Source organism: Leptidea sinapis, chromosome 39, assembly GCF_905404315.1.
Source record: "Leptidea sinapis chromosome 39, ilLepSina1.1, whole genome shotgun sequence".
Classification (NCBI taxonomy): Eukaryota; Metazoa; Arthropoda; class Insecta; order Lepidoptera; family Pieridae; genus Leptidea; species Leptidea sinapis.
The window spans coordinates 3,600,629-3,623,047 of NC_066303.1; the positions used below are offsets into that span (position 1 = coordinate 3,600,629).

General features: G+C 38.5%; 2 protein-coding genes and 1 long non-coding RNA gene across 4 annotated transcripts in view; 1 reads left to right on the forward strand and 2 right to left on the reverse strand.

Annotated features, from left to right (window-relative positions):
- LOC126976160 (neutral alpha-glucosidase AB) overlaps positions 1-1,774 on the reverse strand; it is a 33,965-nt gene extending 32,191 nt beyond the window's left edge. The window contains exons 1-2 of the mRNA XM_050824382.1: positions 1,618-1,774; positions 1,306-1,540 (exon numbers count right to left, since the gene is read on the reverse strand). Of these exons, the coding sequence (XP_050680339.1) occupies positions 1,306-1,539 (234 nt within the window). The 5' untranslated portion in view covers position 1,540; positions 1,618-1,774. The remainder of the gene's footprint in view (positions 1-1,305; positions 1,541-1,617) is intronic.
- Positions 1,775-2,291: 517 nt separating this feature from the next.
- On the forward strand, positions 2,292-10,274 carry LOC126976195 (macro domain-containing protein RSc0334-like). Its single transcript, XM_050824447.1, has 4 exons — positions 2,292-2,649; positions 3,883-3,975; positions 5,386-5,461; positions 9,928-10,274. Exons 1-4 carry the CDS (start codon positions 2,311-2,313, stop codon positions 10,236-10,238), a joined length of 819 nt encoding a protein of 272 aa, XP_050680404.1. The 5' UTR covers positions 2,292-2,310; the 3' UTR covers positions 10,239-10,274.
- Positions 10,275-19,643: 9,369 nt separating this feature from the next.
- Positions 19,644-21,169, reverse strand: LOC126976215 (uncharacterized). Of its 2 annotated transcripts, XR_007731863.1 has the most exons (3): positions 20,999-21,169; positions 20,182-20,449; positions 19,644-20,098 (listed from the first exon to the last, which is right to left on the reverse strand). It is a non-coding gene; the product is annotated as an uncharacterized LOC126976215 (long non-coding RNA). The 2 variants fall into 2 exon arrangements; XR_007731862.1 differs by lacking the exon at positions 20,999-21,169 and having other exon boundaries at positions 20,182-20,991.
- Positions 21,170-22,419: the final 1,250 nt, after the last annotated feature.

Below are 22,419 nucleotides of genomic sequence, written 5' to 3' on the forward strand. Positions count from 1 at the left end.
AGAAACATACTTGTTATGTCTACTACAAGGTAAGTTAAGGTTAAGTTTAGTTAGACTTTTACATAATTCCCATTCTTCTCAGGTCTGATGCATGCTATTTTTTAATTAGTGGTTTAAATTCCTATTTTGAAAGAAAATGTTTGAAGTATGAACTATTATTTTTTATTATATTTTTTTAGCCATAAGAAATTGCCCAGACCCAATAACACAATAATATACCACAAACTTAATTAATCATTTGGCATTGCAATTTGATACATAATTGATTTGAATGGTAGTGAAATAGTTTCTGATAGTAATTTAGCTGGAGTGGAGATCTGATGTTGCAACTGAGCACATGCATTTAACAAATGCATAAAAGGAATTCATTTTCTTAAAATCAATTCGTTTAGAATTCCTTTCTAATATACTAGATACTACTACCGCTCCGGAAACAAATCACACTCTGAGAGGGAAGAAGAGGTGCAAGTAACTCTCCAAGCATTCTTTTATTGCGCTCATTTTAATAAAATATTGTATTGTACATTGTACTTGCATTGGTGATAATAGACTTGTTTCATCTCCTATCCCCTAAACAATTGTTTCAAACTACATACAGATGAAACATTCTAGTGTATCAAAATTATATAAGGGAAGAAAAGTCATTTTTTTTATTAAATGTTGGATATTTGTATCACTTATTAAAATTCAGACACTACCACTAATTTGAAAAGATAAATGAGAAATATGAACTCGAGAACCTACAGGTTTTTTTAAAGATAAAATTTCATAACATAATATAGGTACCTATTACATGAAATGATGAATACATAATATTATGTTACAATTACACATTGAAGTCATTGTATCACTCACACTTTTTATATGATTGTGTAGTCTATGGAAGGTTAGTATAATTCATGCAAAATATATTTATATATTATCCTAGCAACTTATGATACTATCTTTATAAGATATGATAATCCATTTATTAGATTATTATTAAAGTTTAAAGCCAATAACAATAGACCTTATTTTAGAGAAAAAATACATCTTAACAAGGTACTAAAATATTTCACAGGTTGGTTTATTTAGTAGTTTAGGTTAGGTTAGGTTTATCTCTCAGCTTAATGCGGAATAATTTCAGTCTTCATGTGCCTGCATAATGTCTATATTTAATGTCCATTTATCTGTATCAACCATCAAGACAGGGAGTGTATGAAGTTGTTTCTCTACACCATACAAAATTACGTTTACTTAAGTGATGGTCATGCTAGACTTTTGTGCTACAAGCTGATTAAGATAGTAAACATCATCAATACTTACCAGCACGTTTTTGTTCTCAGTATCATGATTTACCGTTATAACTTCAGCAGAAAGCACATTACCATGAACAAACACGCTATCTAAATTTAAAGAGTACTGCGATTTTTCCGGTTTTAAATTACGAAGTCTTTTACAAAATCCAGACTGTTCGCATGTCTTGAAATTGTTCTTGTCCACAGAAAAGGTACTGTGTACAGTTAAGACTACGACCAGTGCAATGTTTATCAGTCTCATCCTGGAAAAATATAATTTTATTAAAACTAGTTCCTAAACAAAGACCGGTACTAGATTTTAAAAATACTCAAATTGTACCTGATCAAACAGCTGAAAGAAAATATACAATATTGTGTACGAATTATCTATAATTGTAACTTCATTTCAACCGGCGAGTTATTTAAAACTTATTAGATAATATTAAATTGAGATGAATAATTAAATACAACGCTATGAACACTTGCGTTACGTGGATGAAAATTATTTGTCAAATTGAAATTAAAGACATTTCTTGATATATCTATTGACAGATCACGTCTTTGAAACTTCCATTACACAAGCTGTCAAATGCCAATGTCCAATCGTCCAGTATTTTTTTTTATGGAAAAGGAGGACAAACGAACGTACGGGTCATCTGGTGTTAAGTAATCACCGCCACCCACATTCTCTTGCAACACCAGAAGAATCATAGGAAAGTGCACGCGCAATTTTTGAAATTTAAAGAAATTGAAACGGTGGGCGACCATTTTCTTTCTTGTTGCACTCTTTCATCAGACTCCGATGGCAAGAGAAGTGGAAATCGGATTTCCACCTCCATCTCGTGAGATTTCTAATTTGTGGTACACAAACTTTTAAGTTAGCTACTATTCACAGAATAGTCGATCCACCTGGTGACCTGACATCCGTACATTAATTTCCCTTTAGATTACATTATTCCCTATACCTGTACATTATTCCCTATATATACTCTTTAACATTAATCAAACGTCAAACGAATTTGAACCAGGTGTCATGTTGATTCGCCCGAGTTGTTGGTTAGCTTTTGCAACAAATGGAAATTTTCGGAAATACTCAATTGTTAAAATGACGTCAAACTGGATGACTGAAAAAATCAAAATCTCTTCGCTTTCCATCGAAGACAAGAGAAAAACTTATCGATCAAATGAATATGTTATCCTAGATAAAGTCGACCCCTGGCACAAATATGTTGCCGGCAGTAAAGATATCGAGAATAAAAAACATACTCAAGAAGACTTGACCGAATTTAGAAAGATAAAACTAAACGAAGAAAAGAATGCAGAGTTAGCTGAAAAAGTCTCAATTTTTAGAGGAGACATCACAAAGTTAGAAGTAGGTATTTTGAATATTGTTTCTTATTTTTATAAACACATTTATGTAATGTGGGATCAAGGAAATTGCACTTCTCTGAAGTTAGCACTAGCAGTTTAGTTTTTATCCAAAATTCCATATGGAAGGATATGAATTCTAAGAATATTCAAGATGAATTATCTTGATTGTAGTTAATTTAAAAAATAAATTGTAAAAAATATTTTATGTCTTAGTTCAAGGTTTTAAAATTATGAAAAATCTTACTTTACTAAACAGGCCAGAGGCTAAAATGATGGGAAGAGGTGAGGAAAACTCCCATGATTATCCACAACACTGGTCAAGAGATTTGTTGCCAGCCTTTAAGTCCCTGTGTTGTATAGATTTAGGAAAACTGCAGTTGGTTATTGATTTCACCAAGTGACTATGTGAGGCAAGAAATTTCTTGCAAAACATCCAGTTGTAGAATGTCAGATATCAACATGATGTGGATTGAATTTTACATTTCGATATAATATCCAGTTTATACTTTCGTTTGTTTTAATAACCCCTTGAATGTCTCTATTTTGTCCTTTTTTTACATTTCATCATTGCAGTAGACATTGACTGCTAAAAATAGCCCTCATTTTTGATGTTTTTTTTAAGTGTTATGTTCAATATTTAATGTTGGTTTCTAGTTTTCAATAATATACAATACTTTTTACTCATACAGTATCTTCCCTGTCTAACATAATATGGTAATACAAACTTATTTTTGCACCAAAATTAAAATTAAATTTGTGATTTGAGACTCAAACCTGTGTCTCTTGTGTTATATTCTTACGATTACGCCACCAGTCTGATTGATGCATGCTCTGTATATCTAGGTATGCCTGTTTAACTCTCGGGTTGTCTGTCAAATCTACAAGATCTACTTTACAGTTGATGGGGCTGCATTAAAAATATGCATCCCTATTAATTAAGATGTGAGGGGTGAATAATATGCAGCCTTCAACCCCAAGTGCGGAAATGAGTAGGTTTATTTTTATACTTATTTAGTTTAGACTATTTAGGTTACTTTTGGAAAAGGTGTCCAAGGTATTTGCGAATTGTCTGTGATATTTTTCTCAGAACCTTAAAACCTTAACCATTAGGCCATTAACTATTGTTATGCAGTCAAAATAATATTCATTCTTTAATTTCTTTTCACTTCGTTTCTAACTTTTGTAAAATGACATTTGGATGCAAACAAGTTTGTCATCCAATACCCACTTCCAGATTGATGCCATTGTTAATGCTGCAAATTCAAGATTAAAGGCTGGTGGTGGCGTAGATGGTGCAATTCATAGAGCTGCAGGACCCTTATTACAGGTAAATAAATTAAAATTAATTTTACAGCTACATCATCATGAAACACGTTTTTAGACTCCAAAATCTATGGTTAATTCACGGTGTGTACACATATCATGATTTTCATCAGTATTGTATACACATAAATGTTTTTGGGGCGGTATAAGTATGTAACCTAATTTTGTTTAAAATTAATATAAATAGTGCAATACCAAACACATTGACCCAAGAAAGGCCTAAAATATGGGAAATAACTTAATTATCATGTTTCATCATTAGTAAGTTAAATCTCTTTATTTATATATTTATTATGCCAGTGGGAGGCTCCTTTGCACAGTATACCGGCTAAGGTGAAGCAGTAATGCGTAAGCAATACTGTGTTTCCGTCTGAAAGGTGCCGTAGCTGGTGAAATTACTGGGCAAATGAGACATAACATCTTATGTCTCAAGGTGACAAGCTCAGTTGTAGTGCCACTCAGAATTCAAGAATCCTGATTGGATTAAAATCACTCACAATGTAATGGGCAGGGTGTATCTATTACCATCAGCTGAACCTCCTGCTCATCTTGTCCCTTATTTTCATTAAAAAAAAATTTACAGTGTATGGATTGATGCATCTGTATTCAAAACTTCTTGTGTTTTTATTTATTAATTAACATGTAATTTTTTGTACTTACTTGTACATTGAGTTTCTTGCCACTTCTTCTCGTTTAAGCTCAACCTATTCCGAAGTGGTGGTAAATGCTGAAAAGAAGTAACCTTTTGACATTCATTTGCTTCAAGACCTGTTTAAAGCGATTTTTATTTCATTATAACAGTAAGTGGCCTATGATGCAAAGAAATCAAATGTAAAGAAAATCCTCTGGTAAATCTTTGAGTTCCATAAGGCATCATAACTGTTTTCCTATTCACGCTGCACCTCCTGCAGATTGGCCAAAAAAACGCAGTGGAACCACAGTACAGTTAAAGAACAGTAGCATAACTCAGGTGACTCGTTGAAATCTATACCTAAGTGTGTAGGGTGTTAGGGTTGGTACATACAGAGAGATTGAAGACGCGGACGGCGCGGCGAAGCTAATTTAACTCGGACAGCGACTAATCTCGTCGGCATGGGACTCAATAGTTTTGTCTACCCAAAATTGCTTGGCGGCCGTGTAAATTGTGTGTATGTGTGCGTGCGATTCAGGTGCGCTAGTATGAAATTCAAGTACTCTGCTACCACTGTTTTGTGTTTGTGTTACCGTACCTGCCTTGTCTCAGCCGTTGGTTTTGCCGTAACTTATAAGGCTGTCATATTTTCTTTACCATACGTTACGCTGTGGACGAGAGGGTTTAGGATAACCCAACCCTTACAGTTTGACAGTTGAAATTTTGATAGAGTGAATATTACTAGTATACTGTAAATGGTTTTGTTACTAATTTATTTTGTAGGCAGAATGCAACTCGATTGGAGGGTGTCCAACAGGAGAAGCGAGAATAACTAGTGGATATGACTTGCCTGCAAAACGTAAGTTAACCTTTAATAACTGAGCATGAATTGTTTTGATCACATTGCCAAAACAAGCTAGAGCGAATGGCGAATTTATAATTACCACCACAAGCGGCATGAAGTAGAACTTCTTTATTTTTAATACAGGCAAAGATAACATAGTACCATTATAAAATTGATAACTTAACACTCCTACTTAAATTTTAAAATTTAACGCTGTAAAAGGCCATGTTGATCTATGTTAAATGCACAATGTATGCTGAATTTTATAAGGATTAATATGGTGTATTGCTTAAGTTCGCTTCGTAAATAAGCCATTATTTCTCGTAAATAGTAAAGGATAAATATGGTTATTGTGGGTTATCCCTAAGAGATAGACATAAGTATACCTACCATTTGTGTCCTGTGTCAAAAAAATGTGTTCATTTACGACATCACATTAGAAAACTTTAAAATGATCAGTGTTTCTCTACTATGATCATTATCATTATCGTTCAGCCGGAAGACGTCCACTACTGGACAAATTACCTCCCCTAAAGATCGCCTGTCGGTCCAGCGATGCCGTCATGCAACCTGTTCCGGACCATCTTGTGGGGGGCCTACCAACACTACATCTCCTATCTATGAAAAAACGCCTCAATATCCGTTACGTAGTTTTAAAGATCTATGCATACATAGGGACAGACAGCGGGAACGACTTTGTCGTGATGATGATACATTTTACATTCAAACACGAATGTAAAGTATTGAAAAATTACATAATGAAACGAATGTAGTTAGGTCGGCTAGAATTAGAGCCTGATAAGAGATATGTCTCCTCTGTATAAGTTAAATTTATAGTTAAAAACCTGAAGGGCTTCAACATTCTACAATTGACCAGAGTGATGATGAATTGTAGGCTTTAGAGAGGCCCAAGCGTAACGTATATGCGTAAAATTTTGGAAAAGTCTAAAAGCTACGAAAAAAAAAACCTCAATTATTGCGCAATTATTAAAGTCATTGTTGTACTCACAAATCTATACTATGTACGGTACAGTGCTCCCAAATTAATAATGCGCATACAGATCTTCGCTAATGGGCGTATTCCCGGAAACACCCGAATCATTCAATCATAAGAGCCCTAAACAATGCACTTGCATTTTGCACCTTGTGCGAAAGAAATAGGAGTCAAATCATGTGTTCACAATACGAAAACAAATCGGGCGGTCGGCTGTGGTAGCCGGTCAGTCAGTCGTCTTTAAGTATTGTTGCCCAATGCACGTGTTCAGTCTATGTGGAATTATATAGAGCTCCTATTACACACCCCTCTTGTTATTATTATTGTAATATAATTCTACTAAATTATGCAAAAGTGATGCATTTTACCACTCTATATAGATATCGTCTTTCCCGACCGTTGCCGAAAAGTGGCGAAGATCTCTATGCGCATTATTAATTTGGGAGCACTGTACTACTGTATGTACGAAGTAAACTGGACAGGACAATGGCAAAAGCGGGTTATTCGAGGATAACCATAAATGGTTTTTTTTACTCCTGATTGCCTAATAAATGATGGTTCCATTGTGGAAGTAAAATGCAATATAAAATTGAAGATAATAAATTACTTAATTATTTGGAAAATAACTATATTATGTTTTGTGTGTAATAATAAGAACCCCCTTTTACATATTTAATTTTAATATGTTTATATATATACATTAGCGGTTCATGAATTGAACAATCACAGTTTACCTACTCAAAATCTCTACTTCATATCGCTGATGGAAGCAGCTGTGATTGATCAATTCAAGTTCAGTTTCGTCCAGCTCCGTGTCAGTGGATACGCGCCCTTATACTTGTGATTGCGTGTATAATTTATACATTCTTGTCTATCTGCAGGTAACTTACATTGATTTATTCTATATAAATTAATATAATCATCAGTCACGCACTACATACAATACATCTCACATTCACGAAAAATATCCATAAATAAATTCTACTAAATTGACAAGCAAACCCATAGTTTCTGGGCGATGCACTATATATTATGTGCAAGTTATACTCCGGACTTTTCAACCAACGCTCCTCACCTCCAGCCTTTCCTCGAAGAGTGCGATAGGGTCCGATTTTACCAACAAATTTTTTACTAAATAGAGGTTTCGTATTCCCCCGTTTTCCTCTAGAATATTCAACCTACCAAAAAAATTTTTGATACAATATTTTCAGGAAGAATGAGTCTATGTCGGTACGTTTTCCTTTTTTCTTAAAAACCTTTCAAAATTGTTACCTATTCGTCTGAACAGGGCGGTATAAAAATGGCATTTTCTACGATGTTTAAAGAGTCTTATTTTCTTATGTCGATAGTTGATTGAAAAGAACAAAACGTACAGACATAGGTTTAGCATATCAAGATTTTTGACAAAAAATCTCCTCTCTAGAAGCATTATCCAGGGAGTGGGCAAAAGGGCAATACGTTTGTATGGAATAACGCTGCTAGCGTCCCCTTTTAAAAGGAATTATAAATAGACATCGCCAATAACAAAAGACGCTCTATTTTTAATACTACAAAGTCGGTTGTGTTATATATATTATTATTAATAATAATAGCAAGCATTAAATTATTTACTAACACTTAATTGAAATATGAAATGGGTTGTACTTAGTATCCCTAGAATTAGTAGTAAAATTTTTTGTAATTTGTAATTGATAGCGCTTTAGTCCACGATTATAATGCTACCATTCTTACTACAAGGTAATGCACCGTTTTCAATAAAATTAAGAAAAAAAATTCTAACCTAAAACGGGTGAATCGCGTAAATACAACGCTACTTGGGCGCTGGCATGGCGGCGAGATGCTAAAAACAGTGAAATGAAACGTAAAAAATGTCTGGGACAGACTAGACGGCTTCATCAATATTTAACGTTAACCATTAACATATTCCATCCTAAATACCGCTTTCCCGATATTATTTCAATATTTATTTATTAATTTTAAATTAAATTCACTTTCTATCCTCCCCATTTATAAATTAGGCAGGGGAGGGGGAACCTTCCCAACCCTTAAAAAGGTCATCATTTGACGTTAGGTTATAATGATTTTTTTATCTGGAACCGTGCATTACCTTGTAATAAGAGTGGTAGCATTATAATCGTAAAGCTCTATCACTACTATATTTTTACCTCCTAATTCGTGGGTACCGGATACCTACTAAGTTTTAACCTAAGAAATAATTGATTTCACCTTGTTTCTTTCTATCACACATCTTATCGTACTCATTATTGTTTTAATATTGTAATTTAGGTCGATTAACTCTTCGCCCGATCACTGCGCCGATCGGCCCAGAAGACCAGTTACAGCGGCGTCCGAGTGCTCTCTTTCAAAATTATCCCAGTTATTTCATATCTAGTAGCGACTTTATACAGTCCAGTAATTAATACATAAACCGTACTCATCTTCCGTTCCGCATCGGACGTGCCCGTGGGCACTGGTAATTCAAAAAACAATGAGAGCGGCTGTGCCGCGGGGCACTCTTTTACCTCTTCCAGTTTTCACCCTTATTAGGTGTACAAGATGGTTTATTTGCCTACGCAGTTATGAACGAGTGAAGTCCCATACACATTTCGATCCGATACGATTCAAGGCCACCAATATTCGACGTCATAGCTTTACGGACAAAGCACTTATGTGTTCACTTGTTCCCGGGCTGCGCAGCGAGCGGTCGTTATCAAGACTTTGCACGAAGATTATTCTTTGTGGAGAGTTTGGCTTTATTTTATAATGAACATATAATGTTCATTACAAAAACATAAAAGGAATAAGTAAAACAAGTAATTAACAATAATAACAATATTTATTTAAAAATATACCTATTTTTTATTTTACTTATTGTCGAATGAAAAAACTGTGTGAAATAAAAAAGAAAGACAATATGAATAATTTATACATGGTCTTATAGCTTGTTTCAATAGCTTTCAGCAACAGTCACTGAAATCACCCTAGTTATAAGAATTTTATAACTACACGTAAAATAATACGCACGGGTAAAACGCTGCGCAAACGCCGAACACTTGCCGATCTAAGGTGTACATCGAGCGGCGGAGCGCGCCGATCCGGAAAGGATCATATATAACATAATATTACACAATTTTAATTTTTTGGTGACCTGTGTAGAACCAGACAAGAACCATGCATCATTATCGTCTATACACTGTGTTAAAAAACCCTGTACGATAAAATTATTGTGTAAATACACGGATATGAAGTAGAATGCGGAGACATTACTAAAAACAAATAAAAAAATCAAGACCCCTTAGATTAAATGCCACAGTAAACAGAACATTTCATATTAAATGGTTTCATTATTTATTTATTCTACCAGTAAACTAAGGTCTCGGTCCAATGGCGTAAGCTAGAATCAGCTGAGCGGCCAAAAATCTACCACTAGATTGATTTGCTGATGGTATTTTAAGCATCTCGTTTTAATTTTTCATGTTTTTTACAGATGTCATCCATACTGTAGGCCCCCAAGATGGCTCTGCGCAAAAACTCAGATCATGCTATGAGAGTTGTTTTGCTCTTGTAAAGGAGCACCAGATTAAATCTGTTGCATTTCCGTGCATTTCAACTGGTATATATGGATTCCCGAACAGGCTGGCTGCACACATTGCCTTGCAAACTACCCGACAGTTTCTAGAACAGAATACCGACGTGGGACGAGTCATTTTCTGTACTTTTATGCAAGTGGATGTTGATATTTACGAAACGTTGTTGCAAGTGTACTTTCCCGTTCATGAGTGGAATTATAATGATTAATGTATAGTTTTGTTTTCATTAAAGTTTTGTTTATAATGTTGTTGTTTTTTCTAAGTTGGATATTATTCAGAAAATGTAATTTGAAAATTTTTCATCGTTTTTCGTAAGACACTCAGTTTCATTAATTCAAATTCAAGATATATTTATTTACTCACACAATTAAACGATACACTGTTCATTTATATCGATATTTAGATATGATTTGAATTGTGAGACACAGAATTGTGCGAATTGCAGTACACCACATCTATATTATATTGATTAATCATAGGGTGCATGATACAATAAAGCGTGTTCCACATTCACGGAGTTTGCCTAGAGACAAAATGTCTGTCGAAGATCGAGCATACGAGAGCGGCTTTCTACATCATTCCAATTGGTTAGTTTAGTTCATTAGTTGTAACGCTCGAAAGAAATGGACGTCTTAAAAATATCTAGCGATCGCTGCAGCCTATTTATAACTATTTGGTGATGTATGAAATAAAAGGCGTGACGAGGCTTATAAGAGAGCGCATTTAAGTTGGCGCATCCAGATCAGTTTGGATTTCAGGCTGGTAAAGGCGCATTTGATCTTCTGTCAAAATTTACAAATGAAGTCAACAATCATCTGAATAAGAAAGAACAGGTGCTGGCTTTATTTATTGACTTTTCGCGTGCTTTTGAGATTTTGAAGCATAAACACCTGGTAGAGAAGCTTGCTAGTTGTGGTGTTCGTGGACCTTTATTAAAATGGTGCGAAAATTATCTCCATAATAGAACTTTTACAGTTAAGATCGATACTGCATATAGTAGGCATGTATCATCTACAGAAGGTACAGCGCAGGGCTCAGTGCTGGGCCCTCTTCACTTTCTCTCATATGTAAATGATATGCATAAATGCATAAATTACTGCATGTGTTATCAATTTGCAGATGATACATGCCTTCTGATCGCTGATAAAGATAAATATTTAAATATTATAATTATTTTTTCACACATTACTACCACAATAGCTTGCACGAAAAAAAAAAATAGAAATTCATAATATCAGTGTTAGGAAAATACGTCCTAACGTTTGCTGAGAACTTTCCTTTTTGCGAATCGCGCTGCTGCCTCGTTTTCTAGTTATTAAATAATCCGTACATGTTTTCTCTCTCTTTATTGTTTAAAAATCTCTGTCTTTATTGTTTTTTTAACATTTGTATTGTTATTTTTTTCTTTTCTTTATTTAATGTTAATTGTTCATATCTATTGTAATTGTAAAAAATTTGGTGGCAGTTTTTCGCAAATAAAAAATTATTATTATTATCTTTATATATATATTTCTTGTGTGCGTGTGTATGTCACTGAAGTCCTCCTAGACGGCTGGACCGATTCTAATGAAACTTTCTGTGTGTATTCAAAAGGATTAGAGAATGGTTTAGATTCACAATTGAACTACCTCCTAAACGGCTGGACCGATTTTGATGATTTTTTTGTGTGTTGCAGTGAATTTGAGATTGGTGTGTGTCTTCAGGTGGATTTGATAATGGTTTTGATTCACAATTAAACTACCTCCTAAACGGCTGGACCGATTTTGATGTTTTTTTGTGTGTTCCAGTGAATTTGAGATTGGTTTAGATTCTCAATTCCGTCGATATAATATAATTATCCTGCTCATGTGTATTTAAGTGGACTCCTCCCAACGGATGGACCGATTTTTCAAATTTAAGACGTGTGTCCGAAATTTCCGACAGGACAACGTGTGTTGGGTCCACTAGTTATTATTATAAAAGTGAAACACGCTGGAAAAGGCGAAGGTGGGGGATGACGGCCATACATTATAACTGAAGAATGTAATTTAATATGTCAGCCGACTGACACGAGATACAGCAGGAATATGGAGGGATTGACATAAAGATATTCGAGAATCATTAACGTAAGTATAGTCTAAGAACGAACTTAAAATCTCAGCCTTAAAGTTTTTGTTTGCTAATTTGGTAGTGCTAAATATTGAAGCAAAGTTTTTATTTTCTTATTTTATACCTGAACATACACAAATATAAATACTAAGATTATTAATTAAAATTACCTAATTTTATATTTACAACTCAATCTTGCCCTGTGCTTTCCCGGGGCGTAAAAAGAATAGGGTAGTCCCAGGCCCAGGGTGTCGTAAGAGGTGACTACGGGCTTATTGAAAGTGGGAGAGTCACGCTACCGTCTTTTGACGTCAGCACAATCGGGCCACACTCGTCCGGGTTACTTACCACACTCGCACAGACTACCGGCGTGAAGTAGCGGCCTAGTGCCGCTATGTTTCGCATAGGTTAGTGTCGAGGACCGGAGGCCGTTCAAACGGCAAATGACGACTTGCTTGCACAGATCCCCTACACAGAAATCGTAGTCTTGGGTGATTTCAACGGGCACAATGCCGAATGGCTTGGATCACGTACCACAGACTACGCAGGGCGATCTGTGCATAATTTTGCATTGGCGTATGGTCTGTCCCAATTGGTTGAGTCGCCAACGCGGCTCCCGGATGTGGATAGCCACATGCCGTCCTTATTAGATCTTCTGCTGACTACACATCCCGATGGTTACCAGGTCTTTGTCGACGCTCCTCTCGGAACGTCCGACCATTGCCTGGTCAGGAGGGTAGTGCCCATCCGACGCCAACGTCGCAGACCACCAGCGACCCGCCGCGTTTGGCACTACAAGTCAGCAGATTGGGATAGGTTGCGTTCCTTTTTTGCATCCTACCCTTGGGGCAAGGTTTGTTTCCCTTCGGATGATCCTAGTGCCTGCGCCGTTGCAGTAGCCGATGTGACATGTGGGATAAGACTGCAGGGCATGGATATTTTTATACCAAGCTCTGTAGTACCGATCGGTGGCAGATCACAGCCCTGGTTCGATGCGTCAGTTAAAGCAGCATCTGACTGCAAAAAACAGGCGTATCGAACTTGGGTTGCGGCGCTGGGCACAAAGGATCAGAACTGCAAAGTTCTTAAGAGGAAATATAACCGTGCCTCCAGATTTTTTAAGCGGCAAATCGCCCGTGCGAAGTCAAAATCGGCATAGACGGCGTTCAACCAGCCGTCCATGCCGCCGTTGCACATGAGGAATGACACCCTGGCTCATACGGCAAAAGAGAAAGCCGATCTCCTGTGCGCTCTTTTTGCCTCCAACTCGACTCTGGACGACGACGACAACGGAAAAACACCACCGACCATCCCGCAGTTTCAGAGCTCTATGCCTGAAGTACCTACAGTTCAGACAGAAAACTGTTAGGGGAGCTCGGTTTTCGTTGGACATCAGCAAGTCGAGCGGGCCGGATGGCATTTCTCCAATCGTGCTTAGAACGTGTGCCCCTGAGTTGACGCCGGTGCTAACGCTTTATTCCGGCACTCTTATTCCAAAGGCGTAGTCCCTTTTTTTATGGAATAGGAGGACAAACGAGCGTACGGGTCACCTGTTGTTAAATGATCACCGCCGCCCACAATCTCTTGCAACACCAGAGGAATCACAGGAGTGTTGCCGGCCTTTAAGGAAGGTGTACGCGCGTTTTTTGAAGGTACCCATGTCGTATCGTCCCGGAAACACCGCACAAGGAAGCTCATTCCACAGCTTCGTGGTACGAGGAAGAAAGCTCCTTGAAAACCGCACTGTGGAGGACCGCCACACATCCAGATGGTGAGGATGATATCCTAACTTGTGGAGTGTCGTGCGAAGGTAGAATTCGGCGGCAGGAATCAGGTTGAACAGCTCTTCGGAACACTCCAGGTGATAAATGCGGTAGAAGACACACAATGAAGCGACGTCTCTACGCAACGCCAAGTGATCCAGCCATTCACCTAGCACTGGGTCCCCGACATTTCGAGTTGCTCTGCGTTGCACGCAGTCAAATGGATCGAGCTGATACTGGGGTGCGCCAGACCAGAGATGACAGCAATACTCCATGTGTGGCCGGACCTGCGCTTTGTAGAGCGCTACTATGTGGGCCGGCTTGAAGTATTGCCGTGCTCTATAATGACGCCCAGTTTCTTTGAAGCCAATTTGGCTTTGCCTTCCAGATGACCACGAAATTGGCAATCGCTCGAGATTTCGAGACCCAGTATTCCGATACTAGGCGAGGCTTTGAAGGAAGTGTTGTCGAAGAGCGGTGATACGACAAATTGGGTTTTTTAGTGGTAAACGCGCAAACTTGAGTTTCTGGGGGTTAAATTGGACAAGGTTCAATTTACCCCATTCCGCGACCTTCTCAAGAGAAGACTAGATAGAAAACACAAGTTTCTCCCGGCACTGGTCGACGATTTCCCGAGAGAGACCTGCATGGCCCGTGTATACGGCATCACCAGTGCTGTCATCTGCATAGCAATGAATGTTGGAGGTGTCCAACATAGCATTGATATGCAGAAGAAACAGCGTGGGAGACAGTATACAGCCTTGGGGCACTCCAGCATTCACGGGCTTCGAGCAATATCCGTCGACAACGACCTGTATGCTGCGCCCAGTGCTGGGGGTCCACTTGCCCAAGCTCTCGGGAAGCCCAAATGATGGAAGTTTGGAGAGGAGCGCCTTGTGCCATACACGATCAAAGGCCTTCGCTATATCCAGGCTAACTGCCAGGCCTTCCCCCTTGCTTTCAATAGCCGCAGCCAATCTATGTGTTAGGTATACCAGAAGATCACCTGCCGACCGACCATGGCGAAACCCGTATTGTCGGTCGTTGATCAACTGGTGGCCCTCTAGGTATACCAAGAGCTGACGGCTAATTATGCTCTCCATGATTTTGGAGAGCAGGGAGGTAATAGCAATAGGCCTGTAACTCGCCTAACAGTTTTATGTCTGAACTGTACTTCAGGCATAGAGCTCTGACACCGCGGGATGGTCGGCGGTGTATTTCCGCTGTCGTCAAGAGTCGAGTTGGAGGCGAAAAGAGTGCACAAGAGATCGGCTTTCTCTTTTGCCGTATGGGCCAGGGTGTCATTCCTCATGTGCAAGGCGGCATGGACGGCTGGCTGAAGTTACCAAGAGCAGCTTTCGACAACGACCAGAACTTGCGGGTTCCGGTCGGGTAACTGGAAAACTGCTCGCCGATTTTGACGACGTGTTTTGACTTTGCACGGGCGATTTGCCGCTTAAAAAATCTGGAGGCACGGTTGTATTTCCTCTTGAGAACTGTGCAGTTCGGATCCTTTGTGCCCAGCGCCGCAACCCAAGCTCGATACGCCTGTTTTTTGCAGTCAGATGCTGCTTTAACTGACGCATCGAACCAGGCTGTGATCTGCCACCGATGGGTACTACAGAGTTTGGTATAAAAAGATCTATACCCTATAGCATCACATCGGCTACTGCAACGGCGCTGGCACTAGGATCATCCGAAGGGAAACAAACCCTGTCCCAAGGGTTGGATGCAAAAAAGGAACGCATCCTATCCCAATCTGCTGACTTGTAGTGCCAAACGCGGCGGGTCGCTGGTGGTCTGCGACGTTGGCGTCGGACAGGCACTACACTCCTGACCAGGCAATGGTCAGACGTTCCAAGAGGGGCGTCGACAAAGATCTGGTAACCATCGGGATGTGTAGTCAGCAAAAGATCCAATAAGGACGGCATGTGGCTATCCACATCCGGGAGCCGCGTTGGCGACTCAACCAATTGGGACAGACCATACGCCAATGCAAAATTATGCACAGATCGCCCTGCGTAGTCTGTGGTACGTAATCCAAGCCATTCGGCATTGTGCCCGTGGAAATCACCCAAGACTACGATTTCGGCGGGGGGGATCTGTGCAAGCACGTCGTCAATTGCCGCTTGAACGCAGCCCATGAGATGATCGGTTTCTGCGTTACCACTATGCGACCTGTAGACACACACATAGATGCGGCCGCGGTCCTCTAAATCCACGCGGAGCCAGAGAGTGGACAGGTCCCTACCCTTAAAATTGCCGAGACGGCGACAGCATATATCCTCCTAAACGTACACACATACCCCGGCATGAGCCACGGCTGGCCACCGGTCCTCGACACTAACCTATGCGAAACATAGCGGCACCAGGCCGCTACTTCACGCTGGTATTCTGTGCGAGTGTGGTAATTAACCCGGACGAGTCTGGCCCGATTGTGCTGATGTCAAAAGACGGCAGCGTGACGCTCCCACTTCTAAAAAGCCCTTAGTCGCCTCTTACGACACCCATGGGCCTGGGACTCTCCTATTCTTTTTACGCCCCGGGAAAAGTACAGGGCAATGTCCCTGACATGGTCATGGAAGTCAAGTCAGTTGATCAACGACCGACAATACGGCTTTCGCCATGGTCGGTCGGCAGGTGATCTTCTGGTATACCTAACACATAGATGGGCGGCGGCTATTGAAAGCAAGGGGGAAGGCCTAGCAGTTAGCCTGGATATAGCGAAGGCCTTTGATCGGGTATGGCACAAGGCGCTCCTCTCAAAACTTCCATCATTTGGGCTTCCCGAGAGCTTGTGCAAGTGGACCTCCAGCTTCCTCACTGGGCGCAGCATACAGGTCGTTGTCGACGGATATTGCTCAAACCCGAAGCCCGTGAATGCTAGAGTGCCCCAAGGCTGTGTGCTGCCTCCCACGCTGTTTCTTCTGCATATCAATGATATGTTGGACACCTCCAACATACATTGCTATGCAGACGACAGCACTGGTTATGCCGTATACACGGGCCATGCAGGTCTCTCTCGGGAAAACGTCGGCCAGTGCCGGGAGAAACTTGTGTCTTCTATCGAGTCCTCTCTCGAGAAGGTCGCGGAATGGGGTAAATTGAACCTTGTCCAATTTAACCCCCAGAAGACTCAAGTTTTCGCGTTTACCACAAAAAAAAACCATTTATCGTATCACCGCTCTTCGATAACACTTCCCTTAAAGCCTCACCTAGTATCGGAAATACTGGGTCTCGAAATCTCGAGCGATTGCCAATTCCGTGGCCATCTGGAGGGCAAAGCCAAATTGTCTTCGAAGAAGCTGGGCGTCATCAATAGAGCAAGGCAGTACTTCAAGCCGGGCCATATTCTAGCGCTCTACAAGGCGCAGGTCCGGCCACACATGGAGTATTGCTGTCATCTCTGGTCTGACGCATCCCAGTAACAGCTCGATCCATTTGACTGCGTGCAACGCAGAGCAGCTCTAATTGTCGGGGACCCAGTGCTCTGTGAACGGCTGGATCACTTGGTGTTGCGTAGAGACGTCGCTTCATTGTGTGTCTTCTACCGCATTTATCATAAGGAGTGTTCATAAGAGATGTTCAACCTGGTTCCTGCCACCGAATTCCACCTTCGCACGACACGCCACAAATTAGGATATCATCCACACCATCTGGATGTGTGGCGGTACTCCATAGTGCGGTTTTCAAGGAGCTTTCTTCCACGTACTACAAAGCTATGGAATGAGCTTCCTTGTGCGGTGTTTCCGGGACGATACGACATGGGTACCTTCAAAAAAAGCGCATACATCTTCCTTAAAGGCCGGCAACGCTCTTGTGATTTCTCTGGTGTTGCAAGAGAATGTGGGCGGCGGTGATCACTTAACACCAGGTGACCCCCTCGTTTGTCCTCCTATTTCATAAAAAAAATCTTATTCTTTTTAATATCTTTTACACAAAATATTTACCAAAGGAGTGAAAACTAAAACAGAGGTGACAATTAAGGATGTTGGGTGGGGAACTTCAGGAGTAGAAAATTGGACGAAGTAGGTTGCATTAAACGTCTATTGAAGAACAAAGATCCACATTTCCTTTACGTAGATCACATTCACAAAAGAAATTGTCTATAGCTCTTTAGTTTTTAGTTATGCTAAAATCCAGGCCATAAAATCAAAAAAAAAGTTATGATAAAATACTGACACACGATATTAGACGTTTGATGTGTCATTGACAGTTAGTTAGTACTCATTGTGTTTTGTTTTGACAAATGACAAGAGAAAACAAGATGTGTGCAAGCAGTTTTGGCGGGAACGAGTGAACGAAGGAAGGCGCGCTTATACAAAAAAAATTTGTTTAAATTATTGTTCATAGTGCATATATTTTTCATACTTGTAAATTGTTTATCCTGGTTTATAAATATTCGATTTTTGTATATATAAATTGTTAAGTGCGCTTCCCCATCGCCATGGGGAAGCGTACAGGTAAAAGGCCGAAGAACGGCCAGAGCGACGCAGAACCAGCAGACGAACTTCCCCTATCCGAATCCTCGGTATCTGACGCGGAGGTGACTGAACGTCTCATTGTAAGAAGAAAGGATAAAGAGAAGTATACCCCTTATAGAGCGACAAATTATTACAGGTTATACGACGAAAATTCAAATAAGAAGGAATTTATTGTATTTCTCAATCGCAAGCAGGGTGAAGTCAAAATATCAGACAAGGACAGGTTGGGTCTGTCAAATGGAATCAGAAGGCATTGCGTATCGGGTGTGTTGCACCTGAGGTCCGTTAATGCTTTTAAAGTTGGTGTTACGTTTGACCTGCCTAACAATGCGAATGTATTTTTAAAAAATGAAAAGTTACTTAGCGAGTTGGAGATGGTTGCCTCAATTCCGGCTTCTGAAACGGAGGTCACTGGAGTTCTTACTTCTGTTCCCACTGATTACTCCAACAAAAAAATTCATCAATTAATTGCATCGAGTAAAAAAGTTATTGCTGTGAGAAGGTTCATGCGGCGAGTAAAGGACCCACAGGGTGTTGTCTCCTTTGTTCCAACGCAAACTGTTGCAGTCACATTTGCATCAACATTGTTACCTGAGTATGTAACACTTGATCACTGGAGGCATGAGGTTAATGTATATGTACCCCCTATTAAACAGTGTCTACGCTGTATGAAATTTGGCCATATTGCTAAATTTTGTAGAAACAATGAAGTTTGTTCCATATGTTCTGACAATCACAATTTTAAAATGTGTCCAAAAACTTTAACAAAATGTGCCAACTGTGGTGGAGATCACATAGCTATCTCATCTACCTGTCCTCTGAAAAAACAAAAAATTGAAGAAAACAAAGTGAAGTCCCGTAGTGTTAGATACTCAGATCTCTTCAATGAATCTGCTTTCCCTCAATTAAACTCAAAGTATATTGACACACACCTGAGCAATCTTATAAAATCTGACAAATTTATGAACCTCTTGGTTGAAGCAGTTTTACAAATTTGTACAAATAAAGATAAGTTAACTATAAATTCAAATAGTATTAAGGAAATTCTGAATAACACTTTTAGAAAAAAGACACCTAGTTAATTGTTATTATGGATACATTGAATATAGTGCAGTGGAACGCTCAAAGTATTATTAGTAATAGGCTTATTTTTACAAGGTTTTTATATGAAAATCATATCCATATTGCTATAATTTCGGAAACTTGGTTAAAACCACATCAGTATTTTTTAATAAAAGGCTATAACACAATAAGGAATGATTGTGGTAATAAACACAATGGTGTAGCAATTTTTATTCATAATAATATCACATTTTCTAACATAAATACATATTATGATAGTGCTCTACAAAATGTTTGCATTAAAATTAAAATTAATAACAAAGAACTGAGTATTGTGAGTTTTTACAGTCCTTCCAATTCAAATCCTCCATTTAATAAAAACAATTTAAACAGTTTAATTAAGTCCATTCCAGAGCCAATGATATTTGCAGGTGATTTCAATGCTCATCACATGTTGTGGGGATGTGTTGATACATTGCCTCGAGGTAAAGATGTTTTAGAGGTTATAGATGAGAATGGTCTTGTTATTATGAATAATGGTCAAGCTACCACAATAGGATCTCCATCTTGGCGTCCTAATGCTCTTGACTTGACTTTGGTAACTCCATCTTTGGCTCTTTTATGCGACTGGTCAGTTATTGACAGTCCTCTGGGCAGTAGTTATCATCTCCCTGTAATAATAAAAATGGCAGTAAGTAGTGATAGTATTAGTTTGCAAAACACATTATGTAATAATCTACATTTGCCCACTCACCCTAATTATAAGCAGGTGAATTGGAATATGTATAGTAACTTAGTTGTTTCTTATTTGGATGATGTTAAATTTGACACTTTATCTTCAATAGATGCTTTTAATTCCTTTTGTAATATTTTACTTTCTGCTGCCAAGCAGTCAATCCCTAGCTGTCTGTTTTCCAAAAGTTCTAATAGTAATAATGCTACTAGTTCTTGTTCACAAAAATCTTTTAAATATCCTTGGTCGCCTTGGTGGAATCAGAGGTGTACAGAAGCAGTTTTAAATGCTAAAAATGGTTACATTAATTTTAAAAACAACTCCACTGATGAAAATTATGTGGAGTTTAAGAGATTGCGGGCTTTAAAAAAACTTATCTTAAAAAGTGAAAGAAGAAATAGCTGGATAGGCTTGTGCAATTCATTTAATCGTTGTACTCCTTTGTCTTCAATTTGGAAATACATGCGCAAATTTAACAAAACTTACATTCCTGACAGTGTGTTGAATGATAGTTGGATTCCAGATTTTCTACAAAAGTATACTTCTGACTTTGTATCAAATGAGTTAACTAACTATGTAAATGTTGTTAATGATAGTAATAAATATTTGATAGAGCCTTTTTCTTTACAAGAACTAAAATCCGCTTTATTTACTAGAAGAGATACATCTTTCGGTCTTGATACCATTCCATATATTTTACTCAAAAAACTTAATTGCCACAGTCTCAACATCTTTTTAAATAATCTTAATCGCCTATGGAAGGAGAATACTATTCCTGCAGAATGGAAAACAGACTGTTTAATCCCAGTTTTAAAGCCAGACAAAAATAAAATGTTACCTGACTCTTATAGACCTATAGCTCTCACGTCTTGTGTTGGGAAGATATTTGAGCAGCTTCTAAAACAACGTCTCGAGTTCCTTATAGAACAAAATTGTCTTTTGCCTAATAATCAGTTTGGTTTTCGCAAAGGTCGGTCTTCTAGGGAGAGTATAGCGCAGTTACAGCTTGATGCGCATCAATGTTTAGCAAGTAATCAATATCTTTTGTCTGTATTTTTTGACATCTCAGGTGCCTTCAATAGTGTAAATATTGCCGTGCTTTGTGACGAGTTATCAATGTTAGGGATACCAGGTAAAATAATAAATTGGATGCAATCCTTTTTGACTGACAGAAAAGTATATGTAAAATTTAATAAACATTTGTATGGACCACGACTTTCTTCTCTAGGTGTTTGTCAGGGGGGAATATTGTCTCCTTTAATTTTTATTATGTACATAAGACGATTGAACCTTATTTTGGGGCCAAATATAGTAAACCTACAGTATGCAGATGACTTAGTCGTCTATGTATCGGGAGTTGATCTGATTAATTTAGCCGCTACTATTAATAAAGCACTTGTAAATTTATATCAATACTTTTCTTATCTTAATTTAAATATAAATCCAACCAAATCAAAAGTCTTTGTGATTGGTCGTAAACGCATCATATTGCCTCCCATTTTATACAATGGCATTCCACTGCCTATTTCATGTGACATAAAATTTCTAGGTGTAACATTTACTCCAACTCTTTCTTGGAAAAAATATACAGATAGTGTTATAATTAAAGCGAATAAAGCTTATAATGTATTAAAATCTTTGTGTGCAACGTCGTGGGGAGCGGACCCTAAAATATTGTTAATTTTGTATAAATCGCTTATTCGTAGTCATTTTGAATATGGCTTTCATTGTTTCGCCGCAGACAGCAAAATTGTTAATAGTCTGGATAAAATACAAAATAAATGTATGCGTACAATATTGGGTGCACTTAAAACTAGCCCAATAGCTGCTATGCAAATCGAGGCCAACCTTCCTCCTTTGTGTATTAGATTTAGTTATCTTAAAGAAAGATTTATTTTAAAGCTCTGTAGCTTGCCGACGAACAATCTTCTTAAGAATCTTATTGCTTATCAATCGTCTTCATTTCAGAGACAGTTGTTTATCTTGCAAGATTTTTCTTCATTTTTTAAATTTCTACAAGATTTAAATATTCATCGGAATAATGATATACTTCCCTGCCATGCAGGTTCTTTTCGATGTAAATATTCTGCAATTAATTTTGTAATAGATCCAAATTTAACTTCAAAAGAGGAGGTTCATGTATTATTGTCAGAATGGTCTAATTGTAAATTTGTTTATACGGATGGCTCAAAAAACAATAATAATGTTTCTTTTGCAATCTACCTTCCTGAAATTAGGAAGGGTATTGGCTTTAAGATT

Coding starts and splice junctions, on each gene's coding strand:
- LOC126976195 (XM_050824447.1), top strand. CDS start 2,311: ATGTTGATTCGCCCGAGTTGTTGGTTAGCTTTTGCAACAAATGGAAAT. Junction 2,650..3,882: donor GAGACATCACAAAGTTAGAA/GTAGGTATTTTG, acceptor ACCCACTTCCAG/ATTGATGCCATTGTTAATGC. Junction 3,976..5,385: donor CTGCAGGACCCTTATTACAG/GTAAATAAATTA, acceptor TTTATTTTGTAG/GCAGAATGCAACTCGATTGG.